This window comes from Panthera pardus, unplaced genomic scaffold (assembly GCF_024362965.1).
Source record: "Panthera pardus isolate Hobbes unplaced genomic scaffold, ASM2436296v1 HiC_scaffold_1, whole genome shotgun sequence".
NCBI lineage: Eukaryota > Metazoa > Chordata > Mammalia > Carnivora > Felidae > Panthera > Panthera pardus.
The window spans coordinates 69,345,319-69,367,350 of NW_026526654.1; the positions used below are offsets into that span (position 1 = coordinate 69,345,319).

The following is a 22,032-nucleotide window of genomic DNA, read 5'->3' on the forward strand; positions in this document are numbered from 1 at the left end:
CAGAAAAAGTGCACCCAAATGGAAACCATCGTTCTCTGTAAGTGGCTGGACAGTGCCACATTACATTTTCCACATATACACAGTATCTTAGTAATCAGTAAAAACTCCATTTTTTGTTTCTACTTTTTTAAATGATTGCAAAATGGGAGGTATTCGGTCCCCTTATTCAGGACTCAGCAGGAACTGGTGAGGCAGCAAGGCTGTGATAAACTCCATGGCTGCTTGACTCCCTCCCTGGACTTAATGTGTACAAATTTTAATTCTCTTGGTATTAATCTTCAAATCTAACTAGGGAAGGAGGGTTGTAATTCATTTATTCTCAAGTTTTAAGAAAAAAAGATGAGCAAGAAAAAAGTCAAGAAACTTTTGAAAAAGAAGAAAGCCTGGAGGGGGCAGAGACTTAAATGGTTGCTATTTTACAGAAAGGTTTTATTGAATCATTATATTGTATACCTGAAACTGATACGACATTGTATGTTAATAATACATCAACCATTTACTGAGTAGGTCCTTGTACCATTAACATGCTTTCAAAACTGACTAAATTTCCACTTACTGATGAGTCTGATCAACCTCTCTCTCAAGCTGCCCCACACAGCTGGACAGGCTGGGCACTGCACATCCTGGCCAGAGTGGGAGACACACATTCGCACAGAATTTGGTGTAAATAGCTCCCCCTAAAGTTGTACACTGTGCCCTATACTCCATTCAAATTCTGTATTACATTTTTAATCAGAAAAACCAGCATATCCTTTAATAGCCTCTTGAGAATGCATACTGCTAATGTGAGTATCCATATGTTTTTTAAAGCAGCCTTTAAAAAAAATTTTTAAGCCTAATTTTGTAGGAGACTTTCATACAAAAGTTACATTTCTAGCACCTGTCACTACTTGCACAGGTTGAGAGTATACACATTACAGTGTAGTATTTGGGAGGTGTGGGGCACCAAGAGGAGGCGTTATTTGGAATTGCATTAGAACTTAAAAGGCCTAACTTTTGACATCTCATCTTGCTTAATTTAGCCTAATGTTCAAGAAAGTTAACTACAGGTATTCTAGAGAAAGATTATGTATGTGTGCGTTTTAATATTCTTCAACTTCTAAGTTTTCAAAAAATGACATTGTCACTGAGTAATATTGTTATTTACAGAGCCTGTTTCCACAATAAAAGCCTTCCTATTCCTAAAATCAAAAGCTTTTACGTAACATTAAAAATTGGATGCAATTTTATAAATGATTTACCCTTAACCTTGCTATTCTACACACATGCTCTCTCCACTTAACAGATATAGTGTAGCATGAAGATTATACAGTCTCTGCTTTTGAGTTCTCAAAGATATACAATAGGGAGTCAAGCTCTAAAGATGTACTGACCAGCTGTATGTGGTAAATACTAGAATTCTATCCTGAATTAGAAGAGGAAGAAAAGGCATATAAGAACCAGGCCCTCTGCACAGCACTGTGCACTACTGTGCACTTGCATGTAAAAGGGGCAAGAAATAGTCCATTGTTTATAAAACTACCAACCTGAAATCATTTCATTTCTTATCACAGCAATAGAGAATAAAATTGATCAATGTGAAGAAAGGCAGAAGCAACTGAAGGAAGAGATTGAAGGACTTCAGGACTTAAAAAAAACCTTGCGGTCTCTTCAAGAAGATAGAGAACTTAGGTCAAGTTCTACTTCAGTATCTTCCGGGTCTTCTAAGGATTACTATTTCCTGGGCCAGGAATGAGGCTCAGCTGCAAGCAGGCTGCCGACGGAAGATCTAACCTGTGGAAGCCACACATCTTTAGACCTACGCCTCTCAGGTCTCTCTGGTCCTCAAACTTCAATCCTCATCAACTCTTACCTGTTCCTACATTTCATGCCTGACTGGGTATTTACTGCCTCCCTCTTATCATCTCACTTCTGTTCTCCAACAAAATGTTTCTCAGATTCTACTTGAGTAAATTAGATTATACCTCCCATCTCTCCCACCCTCTGCCCTGAAAGTCCGATGGTGGCTTCATGCTGGTGCATTGCCTCCCATGCTTCCCCCACTCCAGTGATCTAAGTTGACTTCGATAACATACAAGATGCTCCTGGAAGTAAAGGCTCCCCCCAGGGCCTTTGCTTGTCCTGCTGTGAAGCCTTAACTACTCTGTTTCCTTTCTCTGCCTGTTCTGCCTGCAGATCTCATTACACCAGTTCTACCCTTCTTCCCTCTGAGATCACTTCCCAAGGTAACCCATTGTATCTTACATCCCACCATTAGGGTATAAATTCTGAGGGCAAAATCTCACTATTCCTGTGATTTGCTCTCAACACATTCCCAGCACCTATGATGCTCAATAAATGCATAAACTGTTATTATCCTTTGAGACTAGTTCCAGCTCATAATGACTCAGATAAAGTAAATTTGAATATTTTACTCCACTTATACCAAATTTACCTGTCATCACAAAGTCTGCTTTTTATTTTTGGGTTTTTTAAGTTTGTTTATTTGAGAGAGTGCGCGTGCAAGGGAGGGGCAGAGAAAGAATGAGACAGAATCTCTAGCAAGCTCCACTCTGTCAGCACAGAGCCAGAAGTGGAGCTCACACTCACGAACCGCGAGATCATGACCGGAGCCAAAATCAAGAATCAGACGCTTCACTGACAATCACACAGGGGACCCGACAAAGTCTGCTTTTTAAATTTCTTTTTGGCTGCAGTCACTACATGGGGGTATATCATCTTTAAAATAAGTATTTCAATTTAAAATGACCACAAAAGAACATCAGCGGGAATACACAAGAATGAAAAACAATCACTAAGACTTTTCTCTGACAAAACAATTTGGATTTTTATGCACCAAATCTGATCCCTGAAAACCTGACATTCATATTTCTTTTTACCACTACTCTGATACACAATAATGCCACATTGCAAAATGAGTTTGATCCAAGTCCCCAGCATGGTGTCTCACACGTTTTAAGTACTCAAAAAATATCCACTGAATGAAGAATAGGATATAGGTGAAAAGTACACGTCCATTCCTGTTTTAAGGGCAACCCTAGCCGAATTCATAATTACCTGCGTGACAAAAATCTAAATCTAGTGGCTTTTAAATTCAGCTGCACATCAGAATCACCCAAGCATTTAAGAAACTACAGGAGGGAGTCAAGGAAGATAGCAGATTAGGAAAGATCCTGGGCTCACCTCCCAGGGACACACCAAGGCAACAAGCATATGTACTACAACTCTCTGTGAAAACAACCTGAAGACTGGCAGAACGGGTCTTCCACCGATAGACCTAGAGAGGCAGCTACATCGAAAAGGGTAGGAGGAGGGGTGCTTGCCTGGCTCAGTCAGTTAAGTGTCTGACTCTTGATTTGCGCTCAGGTCAAGATCTCACAGTTCCTAAGTTCAAGCCCCGTGTTGGGCTCCACATTGACAGTATGGAGCCTGCTTGGGATTCTCGCTCTCCTCTCTCTGTCCCTCCCCTGCTCGCATACACACACACACTCTCAGAATAAATCAATAAGAATTAAAGAAAAAAGGGGAAGAGGGGGAGAGACACAGTCAGTAGCCACACCCCTGGTATGACTACCCACTAAATAGTAGGGACATCTTAGGCACAAAGGAGCAGGGGTCCCAGGCCCTAAATTGGGCACCCCCCACCCTGGGGATCCACACTGTAAAGCCAGGTTCCTCTTTGAAAATCAGCAGGGCTGAATTCTGGGAGCTTTAAAAACCAATGGGGCTTAACTTGGGGAGAGCCAGAGAGCTATACGAAATGGAGTCTCTGCCCTTAAATGGCCAGCACACTGAATGACGACCTAAGACACTGCACAGATTCAGTGGTCTGGAAAATGCCTGGGATACAGCTAACGATTTAGTGACTGACTTTAGGGTATGTGCCAGAGGGGCAGGGATCTGCAGAATTCATTTGTTTCTCCAGGAACAGAAGTGTTTGCTGGTGTTTTCCTTGCCTTCCCCAGCCCTAGACAGCCAGAGGCTTTCAGGAGTCAGTTCTGACACTCTCCATCTACCTTGCCATCACCATGTACCCTGCCCCTACGTTCTCCTGAGGAACCTATCCATCCAACCCACCTGCCCCACGCACACCTGCACTGCCACATCCAGCAGTGTGTTGTTCACTTACATAACTAGTAAAAATTGGCCAAGGGGTACACAAAATAAAAACATGTGAAATAGGACATCATATACATAAAACACGGAAGAGGCAGTAAAAATTTAGCACCGTTGTGTGTCTGAACTGACCATCAACTCAGTATAGACTGCTAAACACATGGGATGTTACATGAGAACCCCCTGGGGTAACCACAAATCAAAAACCTATAATAAATACACAAAAAATAGATTGGAATCCAAGAATGACACTAAAGAAAGTCATCAAACCCCATGGGAAAAGAGCAAGAGAAGAAGAAAGAAACAGAACTACAAAAACAACTAGAGAACAATTAACAAAATGCCAAGGAGTACATACCCATCAATAATTAAATGTAAATAGACTAAATGCTCCAATCAAAAGAGTGAATGAATGGATAAAAAAAAAAAAAAACAAAAAACAAGACCCATCTATATGCTGCCTACAAGAGACTCACTTCAGACCTAAAGACACATACAGACTGAAGGTGAAGGGATGAAAAAATATTTATCTTGCAAATGAAAGTAAAAAGGCTGGGGTAGCAATACTCATATAAGCAGGGAAGGGACCGAGACAGAGGGAGAGAGAGAATCCCAAGCAAGCTCCACACTCAGTATGGAGCCCAGTGCGGGGATCAATCTCACAACAGTGACATCATGATGTGAGCCAAAATCAAGAGCTGGATCCTTAAGTGACAGCCACCCAAGTGCTCCACCAAGCCACCTCAGATAAAATAGACTTTAAAGCAAAGACTGTAACAAGAGACAAAAAGGTCATTACATAAGGATAAAGGGATCACTCTCGTAAGAGGATATAACAGTTTTAAGTATTTATATACCTAACATAAAAACACCTGAATATATAAAGCAAATACTAACAGACATAAAGGAAAAAGTTGACTGCAATACAATAACTGTAGGGGACTTTAACACCCCACCTAGACCAATGGATACCTTGCTCACTGAGACAGAAAATCAGTAAGGAAACAGTGGCTCTGAATGATACATGAGACCAGATGGACTTAACAGACATATACATAACATTCCATTTAAAACTGCAGAATACATATTCCAGTGCACATGGAACATTTTCCAGGACACAGCACATGACTAGTCACAAAAAAGCCTTCATAAATTTAATAAGACTGAAATCATATCAAGTGAAGTATCAAGTGAAATTATACCAAGGATGTATCACAAATTATATCCAACCATACGAGACTAGAAATCAATTACAAGACAAGTGGAAGAAACACAAACATGTGGCAGCTAAATAACATGTTACTAAACAATGTATCAACAAAAAAAAATCAAAGAGAAAATATACCTGGAGGCAAATGAAAATGGAAACATGGCAATGCAAAATCTTTGGGACACAGAAAAAGCAGTTCTAAGAGGGAAGTTTATAGCAATATAGGTCTACCTCAAGAAACAAGGAAAATCAACAATTTAACTTTACACATAATGGAACTAGAAAAAGGAGAACAAAGCCAAAACTTAGCAGAAGGAAGAAGATAATAAAGATCAGAGAAGAAATAAATGAAAGAGACAAAAAAAGAAAAAAAGAAAAGAAAAGTTCAATGAGACTAAGAGTTGGTTCTTTGAAAAGACAAACCAAACTGATAAACTTTTAGCCAGACTCATCAAGAAAAAGACTCAACACACCAGTCAGAATGGCTAAAATAAACAACTCAGGCAACAACAGATGTTGGCGAGGATGAGGAGAAAGAGGATCTCTTTTGCATCATTGGTGGGAACACAAGCTGGTGCAGCCACTCTGGAAAACAGTATGGAGGTTCCTCAAAAAATTAAAAATAGAACTACCCTATTACCCAGCAATTGCACTACTAGGTATTTATCCAAGGGATACAGGTATGCTGTTTCGAAGGGGATACAGGCACCCCAATGTTTATAGCAGCATTGTTGACAATAGCCAAAATATGGAAAGAGCCCCAAATGTCCATTGATGGATGAATGGATAAAGAAGATGTGGTGTATATATACAATGGAGTATTACTTGGCCATCAAAAAAGAATGAAATCTTGCCATTTGCAACTATGTGGATGGAACTAGAGGTATTATGCTAAGCCAAGTAAGTCAGAGAAAGACAAAGTATGACTACACTTATGTAAACAATCTAAAAAACAGAACAAATGAACAAACAACAGAAAAGAGAAACAAACTCATTAATATAGGATGACTGCCAGAGAGGAGAGGGACAGGGAGACAGGCAAAATAGGTGACAAGGATTAAGAGGTATAAACTTCCAGTTATAAAATAAGTATGGGGATGAAGAGTACAGTATAGGAAATACGGTCAGTAGTACTGTATTAACCGTGTGATAAGGGATGGTAAATACACTTACCATGGTAAGCATTTCATAATGTACATAATTATCAAATTACCTACTGAAAACCTGATATATGCCAATTATACTTCAATTTTTAATTTTTTTAATATTTATTCATTTTTGAGAGACAGCATGAGTGGGAGAGGGGCAGAGGGAGAGGGAGACACAGAATCCGAAGCAGGCTCCAGGCACTGAGCTGTCAGCACAGAGCCTGACATGGGCCCCAAACTCACAGACCATGAGATCATGACTTGAGCCAAAGTCAGATGCTCAACCGAACCACCCAGGCGCCCCAACTATGCTTCAATTTTTAAAACCACTGAATTGTACACTTAAAAATGGTTACAAGGGGGGAACCTGGTTGGCTCAGTCAGTTGAGCATCTGACTCTTGATTTCAGCTTAGGTCATGATCCCAGGTTGTGGGATCAGAGCCAGTATCTGGCTCCATGATGAATGTGGAACCTGCTTGAGATTCTCTCTCTTTCCCTCTGTCCCTCTCCTTGAACGTGCTCTAAAATAAAAAATGGTTAAAATGGTAAATTCATTTATGTTTTACCACAATAAATAAGAATTCTGAATATAAAAAAAACTACAGAAGACTCCGTCCAGATGCACTGAACGAAGACTTCTCCTGGTCCAGGTGACGACTGTAACTTCCTCTCCTGCTATTATATCCCATAGCAAAGCTTATCTGAGTTTTGATGTCATGATCTTTACTTAAGAGAAAACCTTTGTCCCCCACTTTACCTTCAAATTTAATCTGTCATTCCTACCATGGGAGGCAACCTGGCACAATGGAGCAACATGTGTTTGACAGTCACTAAGTAAGCAAATATCAGGCAAACTATTAAACCTGGGTTTGTACTTGTGCTATGTCATTCACTACCGAAAAACTTCAATCAAATTACTTAATCTACCTGAGCTTAACTCTACCTACCTTATGCCTTACGGTACAAAACGTGGACACTAAAGAAGAAAATATGTGAAGCATAGGGCATAATGTCTGGCACCATGGGAAACAAATGTTCTCAACACACACACACACACACACACACACACACACACACACACACACACCCTCTCCTTGCCCACGTTTCCTCCTAATGGGCCCTGGCTTATGTTCTCCATTCTAACCAAACTTGCTAATGGTAAGTTCTGGAAGGCTTATCAGCCACCACCTCTAAGCCTTTGCTTATGCCACTTACCTGCTGTTTTGGAATGAGTGAGAAGGACATTATCTTCAGATCATCTATTTCTCATAATAAGCTATCAAGTTTTCTCGCACCACCTATTGTGAAAAATTGTTTATAAATATGTTTTTACGTTAATTCCTCAACTTCTCTCTCCCCTCTCCTAATAACTTACACATTCCTTGAGGATAGGGACTGTCCTTCCCTTCATTTATAGGTACAAGGATCCAGATGCATTTTTCTGCTGTGAGAGTTCAATCGTATTATCTTTCAGTAGGAATAAAACCAAAAGAGTTTTTTTTAAATTTTTTTCTTAATGTTTATTTTTGAGAGAGAGAGAGAGAGAGAGAGACAAAGACAGAATGCGAGTGGGTTAGGGGCAGAGAGAGAGGGAGACACAGAATCCAAAGCAGGCTCCAGGCTCCGAGCTGTCAGCACAGAGCCCGACGCGGGGCTCAAACTCACAAGCTGTGACATCATGACCTGAGCCGAAGTCGGATGCTCAACCGACTGAGCCACCCAGGTGCCCCAAAACCAAAAGATTTCTATGGGAGTAGGGGATACAACTGAGAAACAGGTGACCTGTTCACTGTGGTACCTGTTTTCAGCCTGATACCTGCTAAGAATCATAGTACCAGTTTTTTTTAATGGTGGAAAAATATATAGAACATGAAATTTATCAAGCTAACCACCTTTACGTGTGCAGTTCAGTGCATTACATACATTCAACACTGTTGTGTTGTCACCACTACCATCCATCTCCATAATTCTTTACATTTTGCAAAACTGAAACTGTATCCATTAAACATTAGCTCCTAAGTCCTCTCTCCCCACCTCCAACCTCTGGCAACTAGCATTCTGCTTTCTGTCTCTGTGAATTTGATTATGTTAGTTACCTTGTGTGGGTGGGATCATGCAGTATTTGTCCTTCTGTGACTGGCATATTTTACCCAGCATAATGTCCTTGAGGTTCATCCAGGTTGCAGCATGTGTTAGAACTTCCTTCCGTTTTAAGGCTGCACATTACTGATTTTTGAGAGGGAAAAACAACTCTGCATGTATGTCTTGACAGATTATTTATTAATATGTCATTCTAAACATTACATAAATACAGCCTATATACTAGAGTATCAAATATTATTCCAGTAAGAAGTTCAAGAGTACATTTAGGGTTATCTTAAGAAATATGAATACTTTGGCTTTCATTATCACATCAGATGAAAAAAACAACTCAAAGAACAGTTTTCATTTCCTGCTATGATTAACAATGAAACCAAGTAGAAAAATAAGAGTGTATTAAAAAAAAAAAAAAAAAGATACTCAAGTACTTCTCAAAGAACATATTTCCATTTTCTTCACTACATACACACTCATACAAATTACTCGGTAATCTGAGAAGTGGTTCTTTACCTATATAAGGAACCTCAGTAAATATTTGTTGAATGAATGAACAATCTATGGAAATGGATCTACTACTTTAATTTGTGCTTTAAGTTTTTTTCAAGTAAGAGCAATAGTAAACATACCGCAGTTCTTGTTTTGTCCAGATCATAAGCCTATAGAACAGTGATTGTTATGAACACTACCCATCATAGCTAATAATCAAATTAATGTGCATTCATCAACCTAGTAAGAAAAATTCTATCATGTTGCAGAACTAATCCTAATTAATAACTGACTGGGCTTCAATCACTTGCAACATGGTCAAGAAAAGGGAGCTGGGACTTCTAGGTTTGAATTTACCTCACTTATCAATGAATTCCTATCTTTGGGCCCTCACTCCCATCCAAACCCTCAGACACACTTAGAAACACTGCTAAAAATAGTAGCTGCAGCATATCTTCACTCTCTTGTTAATTTGACTCTGAAAATGTATTTGGCCTCCAAGTTCAGATGAGGGACCTTCCAAACAGGAAACCGTTCACTAAGGGAATGCCCACAAATGGAAATGAGTCTGTGAGCCAGAGAGAACAAAGATTTGTTCTTACAGCAAGCTCAACAGACACACACGATAAAACTCAGAGTTGAACACTCTTCCTCCAAAAGTCATGTTCATAACCAGACCAAAAAAGAAACGGGAAAAAAAAACAAAAAACAAAAAACAAAACAAAAAACTTGAACTTAAAAGGACCCTATTTAAAAGGATCTTTTCAGGGAAATCATAATTTTGATCCTTTTTCAAAGTTATATTGTGCTAAATATTATACCTAACACAATCAAAAGACGAGGAAATAAAAAACGAAAGCTGAAGTTGCAAACGAGCAAAGGTGTGACACTTGGCCTATAGATAAAAGAGAGAAATTCTATGAAGTCCTGCCAGAAAGCTGGTTTTAAGAACACCTTGTGAGTCAGATGTAGTGGATCTGATCGTCTAGCAGCCATAATTTAGGAAGGCAAGAGTATGCTGAATATGCCATTACTTTCTTCTCATGATTAGCATTTATGGGGGAAACGGTGGGGAATCAAATTCAAACTTCAGCTCTTAGACTGTATCTTAATAAAACAAAACACTGTTGGAGAGTAGTGGATACTCTATATTGACCTCTGTCCAAAGTTTCTTTCAATATCAACTTTTTACAGGTAGTCCTAAATTACTACTCTTTATGGACTTAATTCTTAAGAGAAACCTTGGCTAGCCTACAAGTTTATCTTTGCATAATCATCATCGTAATAGGTTTAACTCATATTAAACTGAATATTGTTTTTTGATACGCGATGAAGTTAAAAAAGGTCCTCAGTAGTACAAACACACACAAAAACCTCAAACTATCTTCACTACTCCTTCACAGTACGGCTAGTGAACTAGCAACTGATGCAGCATTTCAACAAGCCCCAAAGTCAGCATCTTTAATTCAAGGTGGGGCCTCTTATGTCTATCTCACAATCCACAAACCATCCCAGGTCCTGGGGTCGAAAGGGTTGTTCCTATGTGAGCCAGGAGAATTACCGCAAACTTCTCCTTTCCAAGTTCAGCAGTTCCTCTAATCAAAAACAAAACAAAACAAAACACAAACGACCAGCTAAACTTTCACCCCTTTACAATGTTCTAGCCAAATTAAGGTCACATTTAAAATGCACATATCTGGAAACAAGACTTGTTTAGAACGGGTTCAGGAAAAGCTGTACATCCTTCATACATTCCTACACGGAGAATGGTGTCTCAAGATGTGAAAAACAAACAAGCTGACGGGTTTTTTACCTGCAAAATTACATCACCCGCAGAGCACAAAGCAGCCACCATGGCCAGTGCCCCAGAGCATTCACAAAACCCAGCAGCCTGGGGCTTCAGTTCTTAAAGGCTCCACATTTACTGGCTTTAGCAATGAATTCCTTTAGCAGAGGGCCATCCATTTGCCAAAATGCTGCAGTCTGTGTAACTTCTGTCAAATGATTGATGCAAAACTTAAAGCAGAATTCTTCTAAATCCTGGACACACACAACAAAAATAAAAACAAAAAGAGGCTTTTTTTTATTAACTTTGATCAAATTACTTCTATCCAAACCCCTCATCCCAAATCTCTCACCCTCCCCTAGAAAAGATATTTGAGGCCAGAAACCTCAAACTAAGCAAACAAGTGACTGTACATAGGTAGGCATCAGAAAAGCACGTACTATTGAGGCGCCTGAGTGGCTCAGTAGTCGGCTGAGTGTCCGACTTCAGCTCAGGTCATGATCTCACTGAGAGTGAGTTCGAGCCCTGCGCCGCCGGGCTCTGTGCTGACAGCTCGGAGCCTGCCTTGGATTCTGTGTCTCCCTCTGTCTCTGCCCCTTCCCCGCTCATGCTCTGTCTCTCACACACACAGAAATAAACATTAAAAAAATCTTTTAAATAAAAAAAGAAAAGCACGTACTATTTAGTCACAACACAGTAAGTCCAACAGCTCCCCTACCTCAAGTCTGACTCTCTAGAACGTACACCCATTCACAGAGCCTATGGGGGGGCAGCCTCCGCATGGCTGTCACACAGCCCGGTCACATGCAAAGACTTTAACGAGCTGAACGCATACACCTGAAACTAATACAGTATTATACGTCAATTCTTCTTCAATAATAATTAAAAACAAAGCTGAAAGCAACTTTACTCCAACGTATGTTTGACCACAGTCAAGTCGGAGAAAAGAATTAAGATGTGGGTTATTTAGCTTAAGGAAGACCTTAAGAAATACAAAAGTGATGAAGAGATGTCCTAAGGAGACACATTAAAAAAAAAAAACAAAAACAAACACAGACCTTAAATTCACTTTCATGCTCTCCGAGATAAAAATGCCTTCATTGTTAAAGCCACAAAGGAAGACACACTCCCACTCCCACACACTAATTTCTCAGATAGTCGGTCCAGAGGAAAATATTCAGTCTGGAGTTCTCACTCAGGAAAAGAAGTCCAGCTACCGACATTCAGAAGTAACATATACAAGTGGTAAACCAGAACAACTTAAACATTTCTGCCAATGCTAACAGAGCCTTTCATCCCCAGCAAAACACTACCATGTTTGTTCCTTGAAACGCCGGAACACGTATTTATTAAATCCATTAGGTACTGGAATGTATACAAAGACTAACTATGTAACAGCAAATCACACTAAAAGCTCTTATCACCAACACCTTGATTCTTGTAACTTTGCCAGCTACACTGAAGGTCAATACTCAGGGTTCTATCAAACCAGGAACTGGACAACATTTAAACTGCAGCGTCTTGGCTTCATGTTTCCAGCCACCGTGAAATGAGAAGGTCAGGCAGAATGGGGAAGGACCCACACAAACACAGAGACACGTCTCCTTTCTACTCTCTCATTGCAGACCCCTGCGAACAAATACTTCCCTATTCTGAGGGTCCCTCTGTCCCTAGCTGAATGATGTCCCCTTCCAGTCATATAACCAGTAAGAGATAAACCACATCTAATGTGTATCAGCCAGCTGCTGACAGTTTTGCTTTCTAGACAATTCACAATGCATTTAAAATATCAGCACAATCTCCACATCCACGTTTTTAAATAAGAGATTCCCAGTGGGCTGAAGTACGGCTGAATGTTCCGTGTGTTATAATAAACTATAATGTTAAACTATATTAAACATTCCCTCTCAATTACTGAAGAAAAAGTCCTACTCCTGGTATAACAACCCAATGATTAATACACAGCTTTGGGACTAAATTATATTCCACAAGGAGAGAAAAGTCATTTTTATCTTATTTATCAAAAAGAGACAACTAGTTTATCTACACATATTTTAGGAAGAAATAACCAGTCATAAGCACACAAAGTCCCTCAAACCATCTAATGTATCAGATGAGGATCTTTAAATATTGACTCTTAATTATACAATTTCAAATTCAAAGAAGATTGCACTAAATTCTGGCACTGTAAAACCTTATTATAGTGTCTACAGATCCGGAATTCAAGATCTTCAGAGGTCAAACAATGAGTATACCCAAAGACTATCTTGAGTATAAACTCTGAAGAACTTTTTATATAGCACAGGTACACAGACGGCACCTCTAGTTATAAATCACTTCATACATTTATGAAAACAGCTCTAGCAAACTGTCTTCCCTTCCCCTCCAATGAGTCTGAATTGGTAAGATAGCTCAGTATTCAAAAAATGTTTAGCAGTTTCAAACATTACAAATCTAACTAGAGAATCCTGAAAAGAACCTAAAGCTGGGCTGTTTAAAGAACTTATTTAATAACTGACTCTTGCTTAAGGCAGATCTATGGAAAAGGAAGCACTGAGTGCCCTTGGAGAGAGAAACTGGATATGCAAGCTCACCTGCATGAACAGAGTGGCACAGTCATGCAACTCACTTAGCAGCCAATGCCCTGAGCCAGCCTGCCTCTGATGTGTGAACGAGACCAATATTTTCCTGATAATTCTTGAATATTTTGAGAACCTACATGATCTGTTCACCTCACTCTGCAAATGTATCACATCTTCAATTATCCAGAAAAGAAAATACAACACTTACCCAACTGTAAGTTAACTGTAACAGAACTGCTGGGCTTTGTATAAAAGCTTATATATGTTTAACTGTTTATATAAAACATTTCCAAGAAGAATAAAAAGGATTACTTGACCCGTAGATGAAAAACGTTCATAATAGAATGAAAGCATCTTCTTAAGGCCGACGGAATATAAAAGTGGGAAAGAGTGTAAAATCAGGGGCTCTAATACAATATTTTTGGTATATCAGAAGTAATTCCATATTCATGACATTTTGTGGTGAAATTATTATAAAGTGGCTCTGAGGCAAATCAGATAAAATGTCAGATTTGTTGTAATTAGCAAGGAAGATCAAAATAAATTGCTACTCTAATTTATAAACTCATTCCAAATTTTTCAATGTTTAAATTATTCCAATTTATATATTCCGAGAATAAGTCATTTTTCCTTTCCACAGATCTTCTTAAAACACAATCGATGGTCTAAATATCCACATTTTAAAAAATGCTATTGCAGCCTAAATGGAGTTCTTATCCAGTCTTGAGTCCTCCAAAGCTAAAATAGTCGAATGCTAATTTTTCTATGGAAGGCTACTTGGCCAGGATGAGACAGGCTACCTATGTGTTACAAGCCCCCCTTGAGACATATTCTGGATGGCAAGAAATTGTGAACCACACCTAACTTTGCCCAAAATTATTGTTAAAGTAGTAATAAAACAAAACCCCAAAACTGTAAGTTTAGAATTTGTTTCCTAGTATATCAGGTACAAAATATTCCATATCAAAGTGGTCTCTGGTTTTTAGAATGTACTTAAAGTCTTTTTTTTTTTAATTTTTTTTTAATGTTTATTTATTTCTGAGACACACAGAGAGAGAGAGAGCGTGAGAGCATGAGTAGGGGAGGGGCAGAGAGAGGGAGACACAGAATCAGAAGCAGGCTCCAGGTTCCGAGCTGTCAGCACAGAGCCCAACGCGGGGCTCGAACTCACAAACCGTGTGATCATGACCTGAGCGGAAGTCGGTCCCTCAACCGACTGAGCCACCCAGGTGCCCCTACAATGTACTTAAAGTCTTAATAGGACAAAAGAAAGAAAAGGCACTCTCACTAACCAAAAAATACTTTACTGATCACAGAAAACTTTTAATTTTGGAAAGAAGAAAAAATGCTGACCATTTGGTTTTAGTGCAAAACTTTCAACACCCATATCCCAAACTAATTCTGGAATTAGATTCCTGGCCTTATATTTATTACTTCCAAGAGCAAAATCTTAGGACTTAAATTGCTAAGCAAGGAGGATTTTCTGGAAAACTCTCCACTCTGGTTCAACAAATAATACTTCCCTCCCAGCTATTTCTCCTGATGTTCAGATACACTAGGGGGTGCCTGAGTGGCTCAGTGGGTTGAACAGATCATATCAGGTCATGATCCCAGTGTTGTGGCATCAAGCCCCACGTTGGGCTCTGTGCTGAGCGTGGAGCCTGCTTAAGATTCCCTCCCTCTGCCCCTCTCCCAGCTCGCCTTCTCTTTCCAACAAACAAAAAAACCCAAAAATACACAGAAAACAAACATTTCCTGAAAAGAAACAGTATAAATAGAAACATTTCAAAATTTGTGTAATAAGATACAAACTATCTTGATACAATGTTTTTTTCACATCTACTCCCTTGATGGCAACATTTATTTGGGTTTGTACTGGAGGAATTCTGAAGTGCTCCTCTGCCGGGTTGTTCTTCACTTAAAACTTGGAGGAAGACTGACAGTGCATTCAGAATGCCGGGGCTCCACAACAACCAGAAAAATCTTCCTAACTACTGAGCCAATACATTTTTGTTGCTTTTATGTGTGTCATTTGCTGCAAAATTACCTTGTCAAAAGGGGGTATGGAGGAACCACAAGAACTTACAGGAAACAGAAAAAATGTGAGAAGGTTGTCTCCATCTTCCTAGCATTTCAACCACAGAATGAAGGCAAAGTCATCTAGTCTCCCTAAGCGGAGCTTCTGAAAGTCAATATTTTGGTGGTAAATTTCCAATCTTAGTGGTAGCTTCGCATCAACTTATAGATACAGCTAGTAGGTTTTATTTTTACATTCTAAACACTTCATTTATTTACTTACTACATTCTATTGCATTAAGGGAAATACAAGGTAACTCCTAGAAGAATCCCCCCCCCCAAAAAAAAATACAGCCTAAAAAGAAAGAAGTGATTCTTTCTGTTTTTGTCTTCTACGTTCCAAGTTTTCTACATTGAATGTATTAATATTTGGGGCGTTTGGAGTTTTATTGTTTTCTTCATTTTTTAAAATCTTTTTTTTTTTTTTTATTTTATTTTTGGGACAGAGAGAGACAGAGCATGAACGGGGGAGGGGCAGAGAGAGAGGGAGACACAGAATCGGAAACAGGCTCCAGGCTCCGAGCCATCAGCCCAGAGCCTGACGCGGGGCTCGAACTCACGGACCGCGAGATCGTGACCTGGCTGAAGTCGGACGCTTAACCGACTGCGCCACCCAGGCGCCCCTGTTTTCTTCATTTTTTAAAGGACACCTTCATGGCAAGGTGTTTCACATATATTCACTCATTCATTAAACTCAGCATACATTCTTGAGTGCCAACCATAAGCCCACACTGTGCCAGACTCAGGGAAACACGTTTGCAGTCTCAAGCAAGAGATGGTATCTAATGTCTATACTCAGCATGAGAAAAATGAAAGCTAATTTAAAAAAGTGATTAGCTGGCATAGGCAGAAGTGCCATAAGGTTTTTTCCTGGAAACTTGATGGGATAGGTTTTAACTTAAAATGAGAAATTTCCAGCAACTAGAGCTGAGATGTTTGCCTCTGCCCAGGTGGTTCTAACTGGTTTTAATCAGCAATATCCTAACCCCTAGAATATGGAACTCATTAGTAGTAAGGAGAAGGGAGAGATCCAGAGAAGATGCTAAAAGTGAATTACCAAATGGACAGAAAGGGCACTGACCAATTTAAAGTTACATCACTAGGTAGAAATGCAACCTAAAGAAAAGGGCACTTCTAATAAACAAGTTCATGGTGTCACAAAAAAGGCAAGAAAAAAATCTAGACATCCATTTCCTATTAGAAATAATTTAATCACCAAATCTGCTGTCAGGCCACAGACAAAGTCAACTATATTTGACCTTAGCAAATATTTATGATAATATAATTTCAAATAAAAATAGGATGCACTTTGAAAATACAAAACGTAATGGTCCATTTGGATCCCTAAGTTTGATAAAGGAGAAGATCCCTGCAGGTGTTTGGTAAATCTCAATACCGCGTACTCTGCCTTGTCAAATGATGACAAAATACTACCTCTAAGAATGGGCTAATTGTGTCATTAAAGGTGTATGCCTTAGCTGGACTCCAAGGCTGTTGCTCTCTACCTTATATTCTCTATAAATTTATAAAACCAACCATACCAGACTTTAGTTCACTAATTATCCTTAATGTATCCTTCAGGTGGTACCATATTCATTCAGTTCAACAAACATTTATCACCCAGTGCCTACTATGTGCCACGCACTACAGAATAGAGAATAAGAAACAGTTCTGCTCACAAGCCTACAATATGATGACGCTCTGATTCTTAACTTCAAGAAAACATACCAAATGCAAAATTTCAGACTCTCAAAAGGCCATTCATTCATAGATTCTTTAGAGACCCATGAATCCCAGATTAAGAATTCAATCCAGTGCAAAATCAACCATCCACAACAAACACACAAATAAAAAGGAGTCCAGAGCAAGCTCTTCGCACATGAATCATTATGAGTTACAATTAGACAATGATAGAATTTCAGAGCATACACAGATACAAAATTATTCATGTTCCTTGTCTCATGCAAGAAAAGGGTGGGAGGCAGAGCACAGGGAGCTGGAGGGGTTGGCTTCAGTTTGCTGTTTATGTTACCTCTGCATCGTATCTGACTGCAGCAGAGAATAATGAAAAGGCATTCTCCACCGTAATTCCACGCTTGATAATGTGCTGACAGAGCTTTTTCAGCCGGTTTTCACAGTAAGACGTGGCCAAGTCCAAAAGACCTAAAAACAAAAAAGAATTTCACCCCAAGTTTATGTACTTTCCCCTAATTTATAAACATATATTTCATTTTGGTGAAAAGAGTTATGGAGATGAATCAAAAGTTTCTTAATGAATGCTACCCTAAAGGTTATTAAATAGATCCTCTTTCTCACTCCCCTCCCCACCCCAGAACAGACCTCTCCTACACTCGCTTTATACAACTTCCTCTACAGTACAAAAGAAGGGGAATAAACGGAATTGCCCCCCTTCTTTTGTTTCCAAGAGGATACACGAAATGCATTAGCAACGTATTAAAAATTAAAATATTACAAAATTAAAAATTATTAAAATTAAAATAAGTCCATAGCCATAAATAAACTAGGTCTATAACTGTGAACCGTAACAACTTATACAATACTATTTTTAAAGACATTTACTTCAAATATTTTCTAAAAACCATGTAAAAGCCAACTGAGCTGAAACTCTTTACACTTCAGTACTGTGAGAACGTGGAGGGAGAGACTTTTGCTCGTGAGGCCTGGCCCGTCCCGGTGGCTGAGGTACCTATGGCATCTTCAGGTGGCAGGTCCACTGTGTCTGTGTAGAGGTACTGGAGGAAGGCACGGTACACTGGGTAAGAAAACTGGTCTATTTCTATCACCTCCTTCATATCCTCATTCCAGTAAGACTGGAACATGGATCGAAAGTGCTCACACCTAAACAGAACAAGCAAAGTTATCTAACGAACTTGACGAAATCCAACAACTCTCATAGGTCTCCCTACCTACTACTATATTCAGGCCCACACTCACAGGCTTAGGAATCTTCAGCTAGCACAGGCTTTCACATTCACCTTCTGAATCGATTCACTTGCATTTTCTGATGGGCATCTCCTATTAAATACTAAGGATTTAAGTAGGGCCTAGAAGTACCCAGCCCTTCAGGTGCACCACTCTTTGCCTTTGACAGTCCTCATCCAGATCAAGGATTTTGCTCCCTCATTTTTCTTAAGAAGATTATACAGAAATGCATTTTAAACAATGAAATTAAAGGAAATTCAGAAATGAGAGTTCAAATCTTTGACGATACATCAACATCATTCAAATAACTCATTTGGTTTTTAATTTTCAAGTAATCAGCATGTTCTTAAAACCGCTTTCAATGTTAACTGGATCACATTTAGGCTGATGATTATCACATTACCTCACATGACAATTTTCCTCCTTTTCTGACTCATCTCCAAAACAGCCATCAGTCCTATTTTGTTCCTCTGCTTTGACCTGCTCCCTCTCCAATACACCCAAGTCTGTTACTAACTTACTCAGAAAAAACATTCACTAGGAAAGTGGGTCTTTTTATGTTATATTTGCATGTAAAAAGCCACCTTCATGCAAAATTGATTTCTAAAACTGGGTTTTCTACATATTTCAGTTTTAAAAAATCATCTTTTCAAATCCTTTTAAAATGAGATATGGTATAAATAAACAGAATATTTTCAAAATCCATTCACAACCAAAAGAATGGCTCCATCTACATAAGAAATTACTTCATCTGAGAAGTTAAAAGAAATAGTTGTCTAGGCAAGGAATGACAAATGGGTCAGAAAACTATGCATTAAAGGAACAGACTAGTTGACCACAGGTTCCCAGAAGAAACATTTCCAGTCTATAATTTCATTCCTTTGGTTCAGATATTTACTCTCTTAGTAATGAATGATCTATATGGCTTTTAAGTTCCCTTAAAACGTGTTATTTTGTAAAGAGGTTTTTAACTACATTTCAAAAAGGACCAGTTTAACTCTCTATGGTCTCACTTCATGTGCCTCCTTCTCAGTGATGGCAGCCTTAGGGGGCAAGAGTCCAAACTGTTATTAATAAATACAAAGTTCCCTCACATTTATACAAATAACTCCCACCATTTACTATATCTAAAGACCGTTCCTTTATTTATTTAAAAAAAATTTTTTTTAATGTTTATTTATTTTTGAGACAGAGAGAGACAGAGCATGAATGGGGGAGGGTCAGAGAGAGGGAGACACAGAATCCCAAACAGGCTCCAGGCTCTGAGCTGTCAGCACAGAGCCCAACGTGGGGCTTGAACTCATGGGCTGTGAGATCATGACCTGAGCCGAAGTCGGCTGCTTAACCGACTGAGCCACCTAGGCGCCCCTAAAGATCATTCCTTTAATTGGGAATCACATGTCCCTCAGGGCCAGAGGTCCATCACTCCTGACCATGAGAGTTTCTTGATGGGGCGGGGAATGAATCTTTAAGAGGACATACACACTTTAATCTCTTGTATTTTTTTAATCACGTAAGTAAATTTGTCGATAGAAATAAGAATTCATAAGAACCTCATTTAAAAAAACAATATAGACAGGGAGCCTGAGTGGCTCCATCGGTTAAATGTCCAACTTCAGCTCAGATCATGATCTCGCGGTTCATGAGTTCAAGCCCCGCATCAGGTTCTGTGCTGACAGCTCAGAGCCTGGAGCCTGCTTCGGATTCTGTGTCTCCCTCTCTCTCTGCCCCTCTCCCTCTCGTGTTTTTCATCTCTCTCTCTCCCTCTCAAAAATAAATAAACATATATTTTATTAAATATATATATATTATATATATATGTATATATGTACACATATATATGTATACATATATATTTATATGTATATAATATACATATATATATTAAAAAAATATATATATAGACAAATACTTCTACTACCACATTATGCTTTTTCAAAAAGGCACACGAGTGCACACTCACACACACAGATAATGCATGGATACTATCCACAAATATAGTAAGTAGCGCCATTTCTCTCTACTACCAAGGCTATTTCTTAGCGGTCACCAAAAGGAGACTGCAAAAAGAAAGTAAGGTTATCGATGTCTCTAAGCTCGTGCAAAAATACCTGATTTTCAAAACAGCTTTATGGACATGGATATATTTCCCATCAATTCTAAACTTCAGATCAGCAGTTTCCGGACTATCAAATTCTTTCTTCAGTGATTCAGCAACTGTTAAAAAGTCTTCATGCTCTGAAAGCAACAAACCCATTACTAGTACATAAATCTGAAGAAATGTGCCAGAGATAAGAAAAGACTTCTAAAAGATAACCATTAGCAAGGTGAGTAACTCAGATTTTTTTCAAGTTTGTGCCTTATTTGACAAATCAATTTCACCATATGAAAATACGTATCTTAAGTCTATAAACTACCAAAAAATATGTATGTAGTTGAAAAGGCCAATTACCAGTCTTATATATGAAGTTAGACATTTAAAAATGTATATTTTTTAGGGGTGCCTGGGTGACTTGGTCAGCTGAGTGTCCGACTTTGGCTCAGGTCATGATCTCACAGTTTGTGAGCTCAGGCCCCACATCAGGGAGAGCCAGCTTGGAGGTGGGAGCCTGCTTCAGTTTCTGTCTCTCTCTCTCTGCCCCTCCCCCAATCTCTCCCTCTCTCTCTCTCAAAAATAAAACATTTAAAAACTTTTAAATGTATATTTAAAAAAGAAAAGAAAAATTTATAGGCAGTCCATGATTGTATCACTGCTCACTTAAAACTTGATTGGTTCTCCCAATGTTTACAGCATCGCCAAACTGGAAAAAGCCCAAACGCCTATCGACGGATGAATGGATAAAGAAGATGTGGTATATATATACAATGGAGTATTACTCAACAATCAAAAAGAATGAAATCCTGTCATTTGCAACTACGTGGATGGAACTGGAGGGTATTATGCTAAGCGAAATTAGTCTGTCAAAGAAAGACAAATATCATGTAACTTCACTCATGTGGAATTTAAGATACAAAACAGATGAACATTAAGGGAAGGGAGGCAAAAGTAATACAAAAACAGGGAGTGGGATAAAACATAAGAGACTCTTAAATACAGAGAACAGAGGGTTTGCTGGAGGGTTGTGGATTGGGGGATGAGCTAAATGGGCAAGGGGCATTAAGGAAGACACTTGTTGGGATGAGCACTGGGTATTAACATGTAGGGGATGAATCCCTGAAAGCTACTCCTGAAATCATTGTTGCGCTATGTGCCAAGTAACTTGGATGTAAATTTAAAAATTAATTTAAAAAAAAGAAAAAAAAGAAAAAAAACTTGAGTGGTTCTCTTCCAGGGCTAAGAATTTATCAATTCTCCTTGACTGAAACACTGAAAACACCTTTGCTCTGCTTTGGGGTAGTTTCAAGGGGTTGGTAAATTCAGCTCCAGGAGCATCAAGAAACAAACTTACCACTAAAGTAGTAATGCTAAGCAGTCACGTTCTTATGCAGAAAAACCCTTTTTCCTAGGTATGTGGAATCTAAACATCCCTATTAGCCCTAAATATTAATGTACAAATAATCCTTACATGCTATCTAAAAACAGA

The 22,032-nt window shown here is 38.9% G+C and overlaps 2 protein-coding genes across 12 annotated transcripts in view; one reads left to right on the top strand and one right to left on the bottom strand.

Moving 5' to 3' along the window:
• Positions 1 to 2,363, top strand: part of LOC109265964 (histone-lysine N-methyltransferase SETDB2-like) — an 89,134-nt gene extending 86,771 nt beyond the window's left edge. For both annotated transcript variants that reach the window (XM_019447605.2, XM_019447604.2), the window contains one exon: positions 1,554 to 2,363. In XM_019447605.2, the coding sequence (XP_019303150.2) occupies positions 1,554 to 1,735 (182 nt within the window). In that variant the 3' untranslated portion in view covers positions 1,736 to 2,363. The remainder of the gene's footprint in view (positions 1 to 1,553) is intronic.
• A 6,371-nt stretch (positions 2,364 to 8,734) lies between these two features.
• Positions 8,735 to 22,032, bottom strand: part of RCBTB1 (RCC1 and BTB domain containing protein 1) — an 89,548-nt gene continuing 76,250 nt past the window's right edge. For 9 of the 10 annotated variants that reach the window (XM_019447609.2, XM_053899660.1, XM_053899664.1 and 6 more), the window contains 4 exons: positions 20,560 to 20,686; positions 18,213 to 18,364; positions 17,538 to 17,668; positions 8,735 to 11,101 (listed from right to left, as the gene is read on the bottom strand). In XM_019447609.2, the coding sequence (XP_019303154.1) occupies positions 10,961 to 11,101; positions 17,538 to 17,668; positions 18,213 to 18,364; positions 20,560 to 20,686 (551 nt within the window). In that variant the 3' untranslated portion in view covers positions 8,735 to 10,960. Of the gene's footprint in view, positions 11,102 to 17,528; positions 17,669 to 18,212; positions 18,365 to 20,559; positions 20,687 to 22,032 lie in introns of those variants that run through there. The other variant, XM_053899669.1, reaches the window with a different exon arrangement.